This window comes from Pan troglodytes, chromosome 23, assembly GCF_028858775.2.
Source record: "Pan troglodytes isolate AG18354 chromosome 23, NHGRI_mPanTro3-v2.0_pri, whole genome shotgun sequence".
NCBI classification, from domain to species: domain Eukaryota; kingdom Metazoa; phylum Chordata; class Mammalia; order Primates; family Hominidae; genus Pan; species Pan troglodytes.
In genome coordinates, this window is record NC_086016.1 from 22,021,219 (window position 1) to 22,038,133 (window position 16,915).

Consider the following 16,915-nt stretch of genomic DNA (forward strand, 5'->3'; position numbering starts at 1 on the left):
CCCTGCATGTACTTGTTCCGGCCTCCTAACCCCAAGCCAGGGGCTCTTGCTGTTTCATCTACAGGTTAGAGCACTGGGGTGCTGGGAATGGGGTGTCCCAGTGGTCTAACTGCTCACTGCATACCCCAACTTTAGAGTTCTTAGGGCCTGGCCATGGAACACAGAGGGCTCTATACCTCCTGAGGCTGAGTAGGGGCCGGAGCCCAGTCTGAGGATAATGGCCAGCAGAGAAAATGAGGCTCCCAGGTCAGCCTCTAAGCTGCAGGCAGAGCTCTGGGCCTCCTCCTGGGGCTGACCCACCAGTGCATGCAATGAACACTGTGGCAGGGTTAGGCATGGTGCAGGCAAACCCCTAAAGTGTCTCTAGGCAGACCAAAGAGCTGCCCAGAACAGACCCCATCCAGCTGCCTGGGCCCTGAGGGCTCAGTGGAGGGTGCTGTTCTGAGTGTTGGGCTGTGTCCTGCCCACTCTTCACATGGTGCCTAGTACACCCAAGTGGGACTTCCAGCCCAACCTGGGATCCCATTTTCCTTTCCTCCCCAGGAGCCCCAGCAAATCTTGCAATAAGCGAGTGCATGCTGGCTTGTGGTCCACCAGGACCCACTGATTGTTTTCCCACTTGGCAATTTTCACCTTCTCAAGTCACTAGGCTGTTACCTGGAGGACCAGCTGTTGCCAGGCCATTGGCAGGGGCTGCCCACTGCCCATGCCACCACTGACTATGCCAGGCTGCTGGGCACGCTCCAGCTGTAGGGCAACATGGCGCCGTTCCTGCTCCAGTGCCCGTGTCAGCCTCTCGAAGCGGGCCTCCTGCTCCTTCACCGAGGCCAGGATGCTGGCGGCTGAGTGCACATTGCAGTCCTCCATGACCAGAGCGCCCGCCAGCTGCAGGCAAAGCAGAGTAAGCTCAGTGGGGTGGGGCACAGCCTGGCAAGGCCATCATGGGCCCCTGCCCGCCCCACTCACAGACCATACAACTCACTCCCAGACCAGAGCATCCAGCCCTCTAGAGGGAAGCACACTGATTAAATTCTAAATTAAAAGCCATTAATCCGAGGCTGGCCGGAAGCAGCCGGCTCACTCCCCATGGGTCTTGGGACTCTAACCCGGCTCCTCCGCTTCCTGCTAGACCTAGCAGAAACATGGGCCATGGGCGGCTTGGAGCCCGCTGGGAAGGGCAGGAAGAGCTCATTAGAGCTTCTTACCTCCCAGGCCCTCTGCCACTCATACCACATGCCAGCCCACCCTCCATTTCACAGGGCCACCCCACTCCCATCTCACAGAGGCAGATGCCAGGGCCAAGAAAGGGTGGGGGACCATTTGTAGCCACACAGCTGGTGTGGCATGGCCAGTGTGGCCAGCAAGCAGGGAGTGAGAAGCTGCTCCACTGATGGGTGCCCAAGACCCCGAGGCAGGCGCAGGTGACCATAGCCTGAGAGCTCCTGGCAACACTGGTCTGCAGACCAGCAGTCCAGCCTCCACTCATATCCACATTGGCCAGAAACAAGAGTGGTGCTGCTACACATGACAGAGTAAAAACTGAGGACAAGCCTGGTTGAGGTTCTGGCTGGGACTGCATGAAGTTAAGAGACCATAAGCCTGAAGTGCCTGGTGTGTGTGATGCCTTATCCAGAAAAGGGCAGGGGCCAGGCATCTGAGGCCAACCACAGGGTGGGATTGGGCCTGCTGGGCCCAGCCCAGTGTTGCCCCTCAGGGCCCCAGAGCCCCAGGGGAGCAGGCGGGGGTCATGAGGGCTTGGCAGCTGCAGAGACAAACCAGCACCTTCCCTCCCAGCTTGCCCCCTGGCTGCCCAGCATGTTTGTTTTTCATGGGTAAAAAGAAGCAGGACAAGTATGTGGAGCTCAAATCCAGGCTTACCGCAGTGGGCAGGGCATAGCCACGAGGCCACACTGCCCGGAGCACAGTGAGCATGGCCGGGTGCCCAGGGCTGCTCAGGCATCCTCCTGCCCAGTCCCGCCAGCCCACTGAGGCCAACTCCGCTGGATCCCTTGCCCTTGCACCAATATAGGGCCCTCCACGGGGAGGACATGCACTGCGGGTGACATCCCCAGAGCGTCAGAACTGCTGCTCACTGGTCTGGATGGAGCCAGCTGCAAGGACAGAGAGCCCCCAAGAGGAAAAGCAGCGCTGGGCTCAGCTGCGCCAGCAACACGGTGCGGGGACATGGGTGCACCTCATAGGTGAAGAGACACTGTGGAGCCCAGCCCCACCGACAGCTGGGAAAACAGGCCCAGCAAGAGCGAGAGACCAGTGCAGGCCCCCAAAGCTGCTCTCCATTTCCCCAGCACCTGTCCCACAAATGAAACTGTCAACACAACCTTTCGGGGAAGCCAGCATGAGTGGAGGAGCTGTTTTAAGCCAGCCACAGAATGGAAGAACGCAGGGAGAGCTGGGGGCCGCCGCCCGAGACTGAGGTGCAGACTGGGCGCTCCAGCAAAGGGATAAACAGCACTGCACTCCCAAAGCATGGTCACACAGCTCTTCTCTACACACCTGATGCTGTCTACCCACAGGCCCCAGACACAACACAGGGGAGCCTTGTGCACTAATGGACTGAACCTAGTGCTAGGCCCGAGGTGGGAATGGTAGGGTATTCCCCCTGGGACGGCCAGGGCGGATGGCAGGGGCCATATCACTCGAGCCCTCAGCCCAGTCCTGGCTGCAGCACCAGCCCATCTCAGCCGAACCTCAGAAGCAAGGGACAGAAGGGAATGGGACGCTGCCTTGGATGGCAACAATCAGGACCACAGGATAGCCACTGGCCTCATGGACCTGGGGTGGCTTACTTCCCTCCCTGTGCAGAGACATGGACCCTCGTCTACACCACACACCCCATGCCCCATCTAGCAGGACCAGGCTTGGGCTGCAGACCCTGCGGACAGCTTCCCTGACCTAAGCCCCTCCAGCACACCCTGGCTCTGGGGACTAAAGATGCCCACCCTAAAGGGGGCCCACTGGCTCTGGCTGAGGGCTCAGTACTCCAAGGCCACAGTGGGAAGGTGACCAAACCCTACGATGACCTTCTCATTGCCGAACTTGGCTTGATTGGTGCAAAACAATCATGTATCTCCCTGGAGACATCCAGAAACACTGGCCAGTGTTGTGGGGAGAGTCCGGCAGCCATGCTCAGGAGAGCAGAGACCTTGGTGCTGGGCCTGTGCCATCTGCCCCAGCCGCAGGGTGCACCCTGCATTTGCCCTGGGGGGAAGTGCCCTGGGCCCGCAGGTCATGGCCTCGGCATCTCAGGTGTCTCAAGAGCAACCCGGGATACGCTCCAGGCAGAGCACAGAAGGCCCAGGCCCACTCCCCTGACATGGTGGACTCTGGCCTATGACAGGAGCCAGTCTGGATACAAGGGATCCTGGCCCAGAACCAAAGAGGGCTGCTTTCCAGATGGTAACTCAAAATGCTGTTTTTATATTCAAGTAATAAATATATGATGTCAAGGAAAGCAAAATGTGCATGGATTCTTAAGATCGATGGGGCCTGAGTGGATGCTGGGCAGAGTGGGCACCGGATTTGCTTTTGCTAGAGCCCAGGAGGGCCCTGGGGGAAGGCTAGGAAGGGGGACACTGCAGGGACCTTGGCTGTCCAGCCAATGCCACCTTGGCCTCCCCTAACCTGGTAAGGGCCCAGCATTGCCTTGTCGGGTGGACCCCTCATGACCCCCCACCCAAAACACAGCAACCAGCTTCATGCCCAACTCTGAGGAGGCCACTTCTTGCCAAACATGCTGGCCCCAGAAGTTTACTTAGCAGCAAGGCAGGAATGACATTGCACAGCCCACGAGTGACCAGACTTCAGGACCATGTGGACAACACCATGTTCCAACCAGAAAACATTAGGAACTGAAGAGGGGCTGGAAAGGTCGGGGCTAAACTGAAACTCTGAAAAATAAACTGCAAAACAAAAGTGACAACCCAGCCCCCACCCAGCCCCAGCCACAATGGACATTGGCCACGTACCCAAGGGAATCCAGGACCAGGACGTGAGCCTCCAGGTGCTCTCACAGGACAAACTGCTGGGCAAGCAGGTGGCCCGAGGAGAGAAGCATGGCAGGAGAAGAGGGTGGCCCCAGGCACACAGCCCATGGGAGACTAGAGGGAGGGCAAGCAAAGGAGAGACAGCGAAGGATGGACAGACAGATGGATACAGGGATGGATGGGGGATGGATGAATGAATGGAGGGTGGCTGGGGCAGTGGTGGAGGATGGACAGAGGGATGGACAGATTGATGGACAGGTCGGGGGATGGTGGGAGATGGACAGAGATGAATGGATGGATGGGGGATGGTGGGGAATGGACAGATGGATGAATGAATGGGTCGGGGGGATGCTGAAGGATGAACATATAGATGAATGAATGGATGGGTGGGTGGAGGGATGGTGGGAGATAGACATACAGATGAATGGATGGATGGGTGGGTGGGGGGATGGTGGAGGATGAACAAATAGATGAATGGATGGATGTGTGGGTGGGGGGATGGTGGAGGATGAACAAATAAATGAATGGATGGGTGGGTGGGGGGATAGTGGAGGAAGAACATATAGATGAATGGATGGATGGGTGGGTGGGGGGATGGTGGAGGATGAACAAACAGATGAATGGATGGATGGGTGGGTGGGGGGATGGTGGAGGATGAACATATGGATGAACGGATGGATGGGTGGGTGGGGGATGGTGGAGGATGAACATATGGATGAATGGATGGATGGGTGGGTAGGTGGGGGGGGATGATGGGAGATGGACATATAGATGAATGGATGGATGGGTGGGTCGGTGGATGGTGGGAGATGAAGATATAGATGAATGGATGGATGGGTGGGTCGGGGGATGGTGGGAGATGAAGATATAGATGAATGGATGGATGGGTGGGTAGGAGGATGGTAGGCGATGGACAGAGAGAAAAACAGACGCATAGATGGGATGGTGGGGGATGGATGGATGAACGGATGGATGGGTGGGGGGGATGGTGGAGGATGGACAGACGGATGGACAGATTGGGGAATGAGGGGTATGGACAGACAGATGGGTGAATGGATAGGGAGGTGGATGAAGTCATAGAAGGGTAGACAGCTAGATGGATGATTGGATGGGTTTACAGATGAATGGATGGATGAGTAATAGATTTGTGGGTGGGTGGCTGGAGGGATGGGAGAAGAGGAGGCCAGATAGAAGGGGGTGTAACTGAGTGAGTGAACAAGTGTGTGGACAGGAGGCTAGTAGGTGGTTATATAAGAAAATGAGGGGAGATGGGAGGATGGGTGAATGGTGGCTAGTTGGATGGGAAGGTGGCTGGACGGATACGGGTGGTGGTAGAGAGATAAAATGATGATGGAAGAATGTGTAGGAGGGTGGGCAGATGGGATGCTGAAGGCTGGGTGGATGGAGGATTGGATGAAGGAGAAAATAGAGTGGGATGCATGAATGGAAGGGTGGGTGGGCTGTGTAAGTGCCGGTGGGCAGGAAGGAAATGCTGGAACCTCACTAAGTGGGGAAAGCCCCGGCCCGCAAACCCTCTGGGGCAAACCATGGTCAACACACACTGTCAGGAACACGAAGGCATGGTGAGGAACCTGAGGGTAGAAGCTAAATCCTTTCCCTGAAACCAAAGCTGACATTTGACGACATCTTGCCGACCCAGACATTCCTCCTCGGGAGTGCGGCCAGAGCCTTGTCCGGAAAATGAAATTATGGGGCCCGAGTCCAGTGTGGGTTGAGGAATTAGAGGAATTTCCGAAGGGTCAGGCCAGTGAAGGGTGGCAGGCGGGGCCTGGCTCCCATCCTGACCCCTTGCCAGCTGTCTACCAGAACACAGCCAGGGCTGCGCTGGCCCCCCCTCCGAGGGGAGAGACGGGACGGATGACCATCGAGCCTCCTCCCACACCCCCTTTCCCCTCCACCCATCCCTACAAGGAGGAAATGATGCCAGAAGTGCCCTGGCAGGAGTTGGACCCAGGCCCAGCACCCACCTTCTGCCTGGGAGGACATCCTGGGAGCTGCCAGCACAGAGACTTCCTCGTCCCCCTAGCTGGCCAGGCCTTGTGGGGGCCCCATGTTTACCCTGTTGCCCCTGTGGTCAGATGGTGCCCAAAGCCTTGTGGGTAGCTTCTGGCCAAGCCCACTGGCCGGGCACTGTACTCAAGCTGGGACAGGGCCAGAGCCGGGGGCCTGGGGTTCACAGGGCGGAGTCCACGTCCATCTGTGCCAAGGCCAGGACCACAGTCCCTTGCAGACTGTGTTGGGTCCGGGGTGCCTGGGCTGGGGATGACTGTTCTCAGCCTCCAAGCAGCAGAAAGAACCCCCGAGGAAAGACGCACAAGCGTGACTTTGTGAGAATGAAACTTTCTGTATATCCAAAAAAAAAAAAAGGGCCACACAGTGTGGTCATGTTTTTTAAAGAACTGACACCATTTAGAGCAACACATGCAGTGAGCGTTTTGATGAAATGACGGGTGCTGGCGTTACTCGCAGACCATGACTCCAGCATGGTGAGGCTGGTGTGGGGTGTGCAGGACCCATCACACTAGGCTCTCCACTTCTGTGCATTTGTAATTTTCCATAATGGAAGAAGCAGCCACAAAGAAAATGAAAAGACAATCGACATGTTGGGATCAAGTATTTGTAACATACAACAACAAAGTGGCATCCTCAGCCCATTAGGTGCTCTCATAGGCTGCTCCAGAGCCCCACAGTCCTGCCCCTGCCAGTCTACCACTCCTCGAAGCACGGGCCGCTGGCATAATCAGAACCTCAGTAGGAAATAGACAAACCAGATACCCTCCCCACCAGGCAGGCGAGTGAAAGCAGAGGCCAGGGACTAATCTCCCCAGGGGCCAGGGCGGTGCCCACTGTCAGAGAGCCATAATCAGATTCAGCCTGGAAATTTGATTTCCCCAGCAGAGGCAACGAGCCAGGCTGGATGAGACGCCATCAGGGGGTTGGGTAGAGGGACAGAGATAGCTCCCCAGGCTGTCCACATGCTCACTCAGTGGCACCCGCTGATCATGTGAGGGACCACTCCCATGTCCAGGGAGAATACTCAGAAAGGTCCTCTTCCCACGCTGCTCCTGCCCTGCACTAATGCAGTGCCCAAGGCCAAAGGTGGCCAAGACCAAAGCTACACTGGCCAGCCCCAGGGGGCATGCTGGATGGGAGGTCCAGGGGGACTAGGGGCTGTGTGGGGCTGATACGGAAGCTGGGGGTCTGGTCAAGGCAGGGTCGCTGCTGGGGGCCAGGGAGCTGGGCAGCCTAAGGTTAGGGCAAGGGCTGGCTCTAGTGGCCGAACGAGCCCAGTGACTGCAGGCAGGACGTGACAGGTGAGCAGGCAGGGCAGGCGAGTGTCCCAGCAACTGTCCCTCCTCTATGGGAGGCATGAGCCACAGGGAGCCACTGCTGGAGGTCCCTAAAGGGTCTGGGCTTAAGATTCTCAATCCAGCAGGTCACAGACACCTGCTCCCTGTGCCAACAGCAGCATCGTTTAAGTCTCCTTGGTCTCCTGAGACCTGCCTCTCCATGAGGAGACATGAGATGGGGTGGAAAGGAGTCCTCCAGGTCCCGATTCAAAACAGCCCCCAATGCCCTTCCTGTGCCTGACCCAGACTCTAGCTACAGCTGCAGCAGTGGGTGGTCCTGCAGACTCCAAGCCGTGGAGTAGTGGCAGTGAGGGGCCACATTCTCTGGGCTCCCTGCTGCAGCCTGCCCAGGGCACCACCAAGGGCTCAAAGGCTGGGGAGCTCCAGGGAGAGGGCTGCAGAGGCTGCCAGTGCAGTGTCTTCTCCCCTGCACACTCAGCCCACCCATTCCGCCCCCAATGATGAGCATGAAGTTTGTAGGAGTGTGGAGAGGTGTAGTGCCCTACTAAGTGGGCCGGACATTGGTGGCGGTGGCTGGCCCATTGCCTCCACGGCTTACCGGGACGGGCACCCACCCCGCAAGGTGCCGTGTGGCTCATGCCCTGCCTTAGGGAGGGCAGGCGCAGTGGAGGCGGAGGCGGAGGCGGGGTGTAAAAGGCCCAGACATGGAGCTGAGCCCCGTCCTCTGTACTCTGGGGTGGGCACAGGGACCAAAGCATCCCTGAGGAGGGAACTGACAGGGTTCACAGCTAGGCTGGGATCAGAGGCAGACAGCCACAGGGCCTGGGAGCCCTGCCCTACCACGCCCTACGGCCCCACTGAGGCACTGTAGGAGACAGCTGTCCACCAGGCTGAGGGGCCTCAGCGGGCAGGTGCAGCAGTCACCACGCTGGCCACCAGCCTGAGTGCACAGGGCCGTCCGCCTGCAACGCCCTTTCCCCCCCCACCGGAAGACGGGGTTAGACCCCTTCTTCCCAGCCCCTCTATCACCATGGAAACACCCAGGCTTCTCCTGAGGGACAGAGCCTCTTTGTGGTGACACAAAGCCCCTTTGAGGGGAGGTGGGGTGCAGCCCCTGGGAGCCTGTGGCCAAAGGGCCCCTGGGGGGTAAAGCAGGGCCCGCCAGCCCAGCCCCCCTCCCAGGTTTCGGAGCCAAGGAAGCTGAGGTAGGAGAGCCTTCAGGTTAGGCCAGCCCGCCCCAGCTGCCCACCCAGAAGGGTCTCCGGATGGATGAGCCGGACAGCCCAGGAGGCCAGGCTGAGGCTGGGCAGAGACAGCACTGAGAAGCCTCTCTGCAGGAGCTGGGGGGTTCCTGCTTTTCCCTCTGTTGTTTTGACAAAGAACACACTCTGCTTAGATAAGTGGAAAACAGCACTGGCAGGGGAGCTCCCGCCGGTCAGGAAATGCCCAGGATGGCTGCAGGAACAGTGCCTGGTGGGAGATGGGGACAGGAAGTCCTCCGTGGGAGGGCAGGCAGGGGCCGTGAGACGGCAGGTCAGACAGTGGGAGGTCTGGCACCAGGTGTGCCGAGAGGACTGGCCCTGGCATCTGGGCCCCACTCAGTTTACTGTCCTCTCACTTCTCAAGCCTCAGCCTCCGTCTTCACCTATCCGCCCAGGGGGAAATGTCACTGGCCTTGCTGCAGCCACAACTCTGGGACAGGCCAGAGTTGGATAAAAGGGAACCTCACCATGGCTTGGCTTATTCCAGGGCTGGGGAAATGGAACCCTGAGGATGATGTGGGTCCCTGGCACAGTGACAGCATGGCTGTCCCATCCATGCTACAGCCCCACAGCCAGGGAGGCAGAGGAGGCCAGGCCACATTTCCCCAGACTCCCAGCCCCGGAGCCCCTCCTGTACTGGCCTGAGAGTCCCTGCCCCCACCCCCACCCCCCAACCCACTGACTGCTGCTGACCAGGCACCTGGCAGCTCCCTGCATGCGGGCGCCCTGCCTAGAGGCCCTCCCGAGTTGACCTCACTCTGACCCACAGCAGCTTTGCTAACTAAGCCCCTGGGGTGGGGTTGTGGGGGGGATCACTGGCCCCCTGCGGCAGCACGAGGAGGCACTGGCCCAGGGAGAGATCCATCCTTTTGTAGGCAAATCTACCTGACTACTAGGGAGTGGGGCCAAGGGCTGCCCCCACAGGGCAGTGCCTGGGTCAGCAAGCACTTGCTGCACCCCCAATGGAGGCCCTCACCACACCCCTCCCAACCTGCCTTCCCCACTGGCACCCCACTCTCTGCTGACACCTGCAGGCACAGGGGTGGGGGTTGGGACCCTCCAGCTGCCGTGGCAGGGAGTGGCCATAGGGTGGTTGCTGTGGTGGACGTAGGCCATATGGTTCAGAATGGATCAGAGGATGGTGTGGGTGAGAGAATTAAGTCTGGGCTGACCACAAGGGATCAGGCCTGGGTGGCTGGAGGGAAGGGCCGGGACCCTGAGTGGGAGGGTGCAAAGGGGGTCTCTGAGGCTGGAGAGGCTGAGGGACCACTAGATGCATGAAGTTCTGGAAGAAAGGGGTTCAGGCTGGAGACAGAACCACCGGCAGCTTCAGCCTGTGAAGCCAAGAGATAAGACAGGTGCAAGCCCCAGTGCCTCCTCCAAAGGACCCTCCCCTGACCTTCTAGAACAAGGGGACAAAGTCACTTTCCCAGCCATCATCTTCCCTGCACTGGAAGGGGCAGAACCAGGACCCAGCACTGAGAGGTGAGCCTCAGGAAGGAGGCAGTGCTGCCAGCCCTTAGGGACAACAGCCTGTCCCCAGAAAGTCCCAAAACCCTTGGGAAAGGTGCTCCTCACTGTACCCTTCTCCCACCCAGCACATCAGAGGAGCCAGTGGTGTGAGATCTTGACCCAGCATGAAGTAGAGCCCACCCTGTCATATGCAGGGAGGTTCCACGTCCCCTTTGGTCTGCCCTTGCCCCAGGGTCCTGTGTGGCCTCTGCCCAGCGCTGGCTGCTCCCAGGGTGCCTGGGGCACAGCTCATCCCTCCCAGAGCCTGAGCTGGACGCTGGCCTTGCCGCTCCCAACCCCCTCCTCTGCTGGGAGCCAGCTCCACTCCGGAGTGCCCATGGCAACAGGCCTAGACACCAACCTCCAGCAAGTGCGCAAAGTCCTGCCTTTCATATGCAAGCAACACAGAGGGCCAGGCAGGGGGCTGCACCACCCCATCCAGGGCAGATTCCAGGCCCTGCAGCCTCCCATCTGGCTCCCACTGCCACATACCAGGAGAGCCTCGGGACTTGACTGTGTGTCCAGTCCCCGCCACAAAGAGGTGGGAGAAGTGCTGACAGTTTGGGGCCCTCCTCAAAGGCACCTACTGGCACATGTGTGCAGCCACCCACACTGGTACGGTGTGAATGCTAGTGTTCCCAAATTCACATTAAAACCTAATCTCCAATGTGACAGTATTAAGAGGTAGGGCCTTTAGGAGGTGATTAGTGCCCTTATATGATCAGTGTCCGTATCAAAGCGGCCCTTGGGGGCTGGTTTACCCCTTCCGCCATGAGAGGACACACAGAAAGCGTCATCTATCAACAGCCCTCACCAGACACGGAATCTGCTGGCGCCTCGATCTTAGACTTCCCAGCCTCCAGCACTGTGAACAATATGTTTCTGTTGTTTATAAAGGACTCCATCTAAGGTATTTGGTGGCAGAGCGTGAATGAACTAAGACACACACAGACACACACACAAGCACACCCAAGCACAGGGACCCACAGCTGCCCCACAGGCACACGCACCAGCAGGCACACTCGTCCACACCCATATGGCCACTGCTTATCCCACCTAGAAGTCCTGACAGGCCCTTTGGGGGGTGGGGGACATCTTGGCTCCTGGTGAAGATCAGCATGCTAGGCAGACCCCATTCCTGTCTTGGACACCGGGCAAGGCAGACCCCCTCCGAGACCCCTGAGGCCGGGTCAAGCCTGCCCCTAACACCACAATCTGCAGGATCCCCTGCCTCTGATCCCACATGAGGTTCCTCTGAGACAGGTGGGAGTGGCTGGGCCTGCAGACCCCGAGCTTGCACAGACCCACCTGCAGGGACAAGCACAACTTACAGCAGCCTAGTGCCCAGGGAAGACCCTTCCACCATGGGAGGACTCAGGAAGCCGCTTCCCGCTGAGTCACATTTAGCGCATTTCTTAGGAAACAGCTGGTATGTGCCCTAGAAGGTTAAAGATGGTGTTCAACTCCACTGGCCACAGACCACAATGAAAAGGAGCTGCTGGCTGGGCACGATGGCTCATACCTGTAATCCCAGCACTTTGGAAGGCCAAGGTGGGAGGATCACCTGAGGTCGGGAGTTCGAGACCTGCCTGACCAACATGGAGAAACCCCATCTCTACTAAAAATACAAACAAAATTAGCTGGGTGTGGTGGTGCATGCCTGTAATCCCAGCTACTCAGGACTGAGGCTGAGGCAGGAGGCAGAGGTTGCGGTGAGCCAGGATCACCTCACTGTACTCCAGCCTGGGCAAAAAAAGCAAAACTTCATCTCAAAAAAAGAAGAGAAAGAAAGAAAAGGAGCTGCTATAAATAATGAGGATCCCATGGAGATTTAAAGAAAATCCCAGCAGAGACAGTAAACAGCAGACTGTAGAAAACACGCAGTGTGAGGCTGGAGAAAGTACACTAAGACGGTCCTCCCAACCCCAACAGCAAACAGGAGAGATGACAAGAGGATGGTGGGAGCCACAGAAGACAGAGCCCAGGGCCAAACTTCCACATGATAGGAGTTTCCAGAGGGAGAACGACAGACAGTGCTCTTCCAACCACAGAAAAACGGCCAGAAACCACCTCAACAGGAGTACGTCCAACAGGGCTGTCAGCGTCGGGGCTGGAATCTGAGTTAGGGTGTGAGCCTTCTGTCCAGAAAAGAAGCCCAGGAAGTCACGGATGTGTCTACCTCTGGCTTTTACAATTCAGTCTCATTTCCTCTGGCTCCTAAATGCGCTGTGTCCACTTCGAGGTGTAGGGAGGAGGGTGCCCAGCTCTGACCTGCGGGCTGTGCTGAAGCCTGGGCCTCTCTCTATACCAGGCCGTCTGCAGGCCTGCAGGGGCTGCATACTGTCCCTCTGTAAATGTCAGCCTCAACAGGCTGCTGCCTGCTGCCTGGCTCCCGTCTCTCACAGCTCAGACGCTGTTTTATGATAAAAAAGAGCTGACAGCTTTGTTAAAACAAACAAACGCCTCTCCTCTTTACTTGAGATCTTTTACAAAGTTAACATCGCTCTGAAACCCCATAAGGAAAAATTATGGTGAGGTTTCTGGATTTTCAGAGGCAGCAAATTCATCTTACCTAGTAGAGCCCTGGACTACCCAGAGAAGTAGTTTTAAGAACCAAAAGAAGAGAAGAATTCGGGAGTAAATGAGGCCTGGATAACCCAAGGGATCCTGTGCTTGCACTGCTGGGATTCAAATTTGGGGGCTGCCACCACCACAAGTTTGTGAGAAGCCCACAGCCTGCGCATGAAGATTGTGTCAAGGGAATAGCAGCTGCTGATGTGTGGAATTGATTTTTTCAGCAAGGGCCTGCGATTCTGAATGCATTAAGGCAGCTCCAGTTGTCTGTAGCAGTCCTCTGTCAGCTGCCCATTGGAAGCATTTTTACTGGCTCAGGAAATTCATGGGTTTGTGGACTGATGACTCCAACAGATTAGGTACGAATCCAAGAACCACAAAACAAAATCTAACCAAGCCAAACAACAATCAAACAATAAAACAGAACAAAAAAAACTCAATTTGTTTTCCTTTTCTTTGTATAACATTAAAATAAAAAGATGGTAACAGACTACCATAAAGAATTATGCACCAACAAATTAGATAACCTAGATGAAATGGAAAAATTTCCTAGAAACACACAACCTACCAAGACTGAATCATGAAGAAATAGAAAACATTGATTAGATTTACAACTAGCAACAAAACTGAATCAGTAATCAAAAACCTCCAGCAAAGTAAAGCCCAGGACCAGATGGTTTCACTGGTGTATTCTACCAAACATTCAAGTAATTGTAACACCAATCGTCCTCAAACTTTTCCCAAAAATAAAGAGGAAGGAACACTTCCTAATTCATTTTATGAGGTCAGCCTTACCCTAATACCAAAGCCAGGAAAAGACACTACAAGAAAAGAAAACCACAGGCCAATAACCCTTATGAATACTGAAACAAAAATTCTCAAAACAAACAAACAAAAAAACACTAGCAAACCAAATTCAGCTGCATTTTACAAGAATTATAAACCTAACCAAGTGGGATTTTACTCCTGGAATGCAAGGATGGTTCCATGTACAAAAATCAATCAATGTAATACACCACAGTAACAGAATAAAGGACAAAAATCACAATCATGTCAAATGATGCAGGAAAAACATTTAACAAAATTCGATAGTCTGTCATGATAAAAACACTCAAACTAGGAAAAGAAGGAAACTTTCTCAACATGATGAAAGCTATATATGAAAAGCCCATAACATCATACTCAATGGTGAAAGACTGAAAGCTTTTCTCCTAAGATCATAAACAAGACAAAGATGGCTGTTTTGACCACTTCCATTCAACATAGTACTAGAAGTTTTAGACAGAGTAATTAGGCAAGAAAAAGAAATAAAAGACATCCAAATTAGAAAGAAAGAAGAAAAACCATCTGTTCATAGATGACATAACCTTATATAAAACCATAAAGATTCTACATGCATTTTTTAAAAACTCTATTAGATGTAAAAAATGAAATCAGCAAAGGTACAGGATAAAAAATGAATACCCAGAAATCAGTTGCATTTCTATATATGAACAATGAACAACCTGAAAGGGAAATTTAAAAAAACTATTCCATTTACAATACCATTAAAAAGAATAGATTACATAATACTAAACTTAAGAAACTTAAGATCTGTACACTGAAAACTATAAAACATTACCAAGAAAAATTTAAAAAGACCTAAATCAGTGGAAAGATATCCCATGTTCATGGCTGGGAAGATTTACCACTGTTACAATGACGATACTACTGAAAGGGATCTACAGATTCAGTGCAATTCCTATTAAAATCCCAATGACAGCCAGGCATAGTAGCGTGTATCTGTAATCCTAGCTAGTCAGAGGCTGAGGCTAAAGAACTGCTTGAACCCAGGGGTTCAAGGCCACAGTAAGCTAGGATCACACCATTGCATTCCAGCCTAGATGACAGAACAAGACCTGTCAAAAAAAAAAGAAAAGAAAAGAAAAAAAAATCCCAATGACATTGTTTGCAGAAACAGAGAAATCTATCATAAGATTTATATCGATCTTTAAGGAGCCCAAAGAGCCAAAACAATCTGGAAAAAGAACAACATTTAAAGACTCACACTTCCTGATTTCAAAACTTACTACAAAGCTACAGTAATCAAAACAGTGTGGTATTAGCATAAGGACAGACACAAAGACCAATGGAATAGAATACAGAGCCCAGAAACAAACCCTCATGAATACGGTCAAATGACCTTCAATAAAGGTGCCAGGACCATTCATTAGGGAAATGATGGTCTTTTCAACAAATGATGGAACTGGATACACACATGTAAATGAATGAACTCACACCCTTGCCTTATTACATATACAAAAATTAACTCAAAATAGATGAAAGATCTAAACATAAGACCTCAAACTATAAAACTCTTAGAAGAAAATAGAGGGGGAAGTCTTCATGACACTGGATTTGGCAATGATATCTTAGATAAGATACCAAAAACACAGGCAACAGAAGTAAAAATAAATTGTACTACATCCAAATTTAAAATGTCTGTTCATCAAAGGACACAATCAATATAGTGAAAAAGCAACCAACAGAATGGGAGAAAAGATTTGTAAATCATATATCTGAAAAGGAATTCATATCCAGAATATGTAAAGAACTCCCAAAACTTAACAACAGCAAAAAAACACAAATAACCCAATTTAAAAATGAGTGGAGTTGAACTGACATTTCTCCAAAGAAGATATATAAACGGCCAACAAGCATGTTAAAAAATTTGCTCAACATTTCTATCATTAGGGAAGAGCAAATCGAGGCTGCAATGAAATATCACCTTACACCCATTAGGATGGCTAGTCTAAAAAAAAAAAAAAAAGTTTTGGCAGGGATACAGACAAATTAAGACCCTTGTGCACTGCTGGTGGGAATGTAAGATCAGTATGGCAGTTCCTCAAAAAATTAAAAATAGAATTACCATATGGTCCAGCAATCAGAAAATTCTGCATTATGTATCTAAAAGAATTGAGGCCAGGCGTGGTGGCTCACGCCTGTAATCCCAACACTTTGGGAGGCCGAGGCGGGTGGATCACAAGGTCAGGAGATCGAGACCATCCTGGCTAACACGGTGAAACCCCGTCTCTACTAAAAACACAAAAAAATTAGCCGGGCGTGGTGGCGGGCGCCTGTAGTCCCAGCTACTTGTGAACTTGGGAGGCGGAGCTTGCAGTGAGCCAAGATCGTGCCACTGCACTCCAGCCTGGGCGACAGAGCGAGACTCCGTCTAAAAAAAAAAAAAAAAAAAAAAAAAAGAATTGAAAGCAGAGTCTCCAAGAGATATGTGCACAATCATATTCACAGCAGCATTATTCACAACAGCCAAAAAGGGGAAGCAACCCAAGTGTCCACCAGTGGATAAATGGATAAACAAAATGTGGTATAGATTTACAATGGACTATCACGCAGCAAATTCTGACATATGATATTCTGGCTAAGTGAAATAAGCCAGTCACAAAAAGACAGATACTGTGAGATTCTATTTATGTAAGGCATCTAAAGTAGTCAAACAATAGGAAAAGTAGAAGCACTTCAAGAAAGGTGCAAACGGGGAGTTTTCTAATGGGTACAGAGTTTCTATTTTGCAAGAATAAAAAAAAGTTCTGAAATTGGTTGCACAGCAATGTGAACAAACAACACTACTGAATTGTACACTTGAAAATGGTTAAGATAGTAAATTTTGTTATGTGTATTCTACCATAATTAAAAATTAAAATTAAAAAAGAGGCTCCCTGGCCAGGCGTGGTGGCTTACGCCTGTAATCCCAGCACTTTGGGAGGCCAAGGCGGGCGGATCACGAGGTCAGGAGATCGAGACCATCCTGGCTAACATGGTGAAACCCCGTCTCTACTAAAAGTACAAAAAAAATTAGCCGGGCGTGGCGGTGAGCACCTGTAGTTCCAGCTACTTGGGAGGCTGAGGCAGGAGAATGGTGTGAACCCAGGAGGCGGAGCTTGCAGTGAGCCGAGATCGCGCCACTGCACTCCAGCCTGGGCGGTAGAGGGTGACTCTGTCTCAAAAAAAAAAAAAGAGGCTCCCTCACATAATAAGTAAGAAATTGCGTAATACCCTTTTATTTATTTATTTATTGAGACAGAGTCTTGCCCTGTCGCCAGGCTAGAGTGCAGTGGCGCGATCTCGGCTCACTGCAACTTCCGCCTCCTGGGTTCAAGTGATTCTCCTGCCTCAGCCTCCCGAGTAGCTGGGACTACAGGTGCGTGCCACCATGCCTAGCTAATTTTTG

At 53.0% G+C, this 16,915-nt stretch overlaps 1 protein-coding gene across 12 annotated transcripts in view; it reads right to left on the minus strand.

Moving 5' to 3' along the window:
* Positions 1–16,915, minus strand: part of ARVCF (ARVCF delta catenin family member) — a 49,955-nt gene that overhangs the window by 23,027 nt on the left and 10,013 nt on the right. For all 12 annotated transcript variants that reach the window (XM_016939716.4, XM_016939715.4, XM_016939714.4 and 9 more), the window contains one exon: positions 658–885. In XM_016939716.4, the coding sequence (XP_016795205.2) occupies positions 658–867 (210 nt within the window). In that variant the 5' untranslated portion in view covers positions 868–885. The remainder of the gene's footprint in view (positions 1–657; positions 886–16,915) is intronic.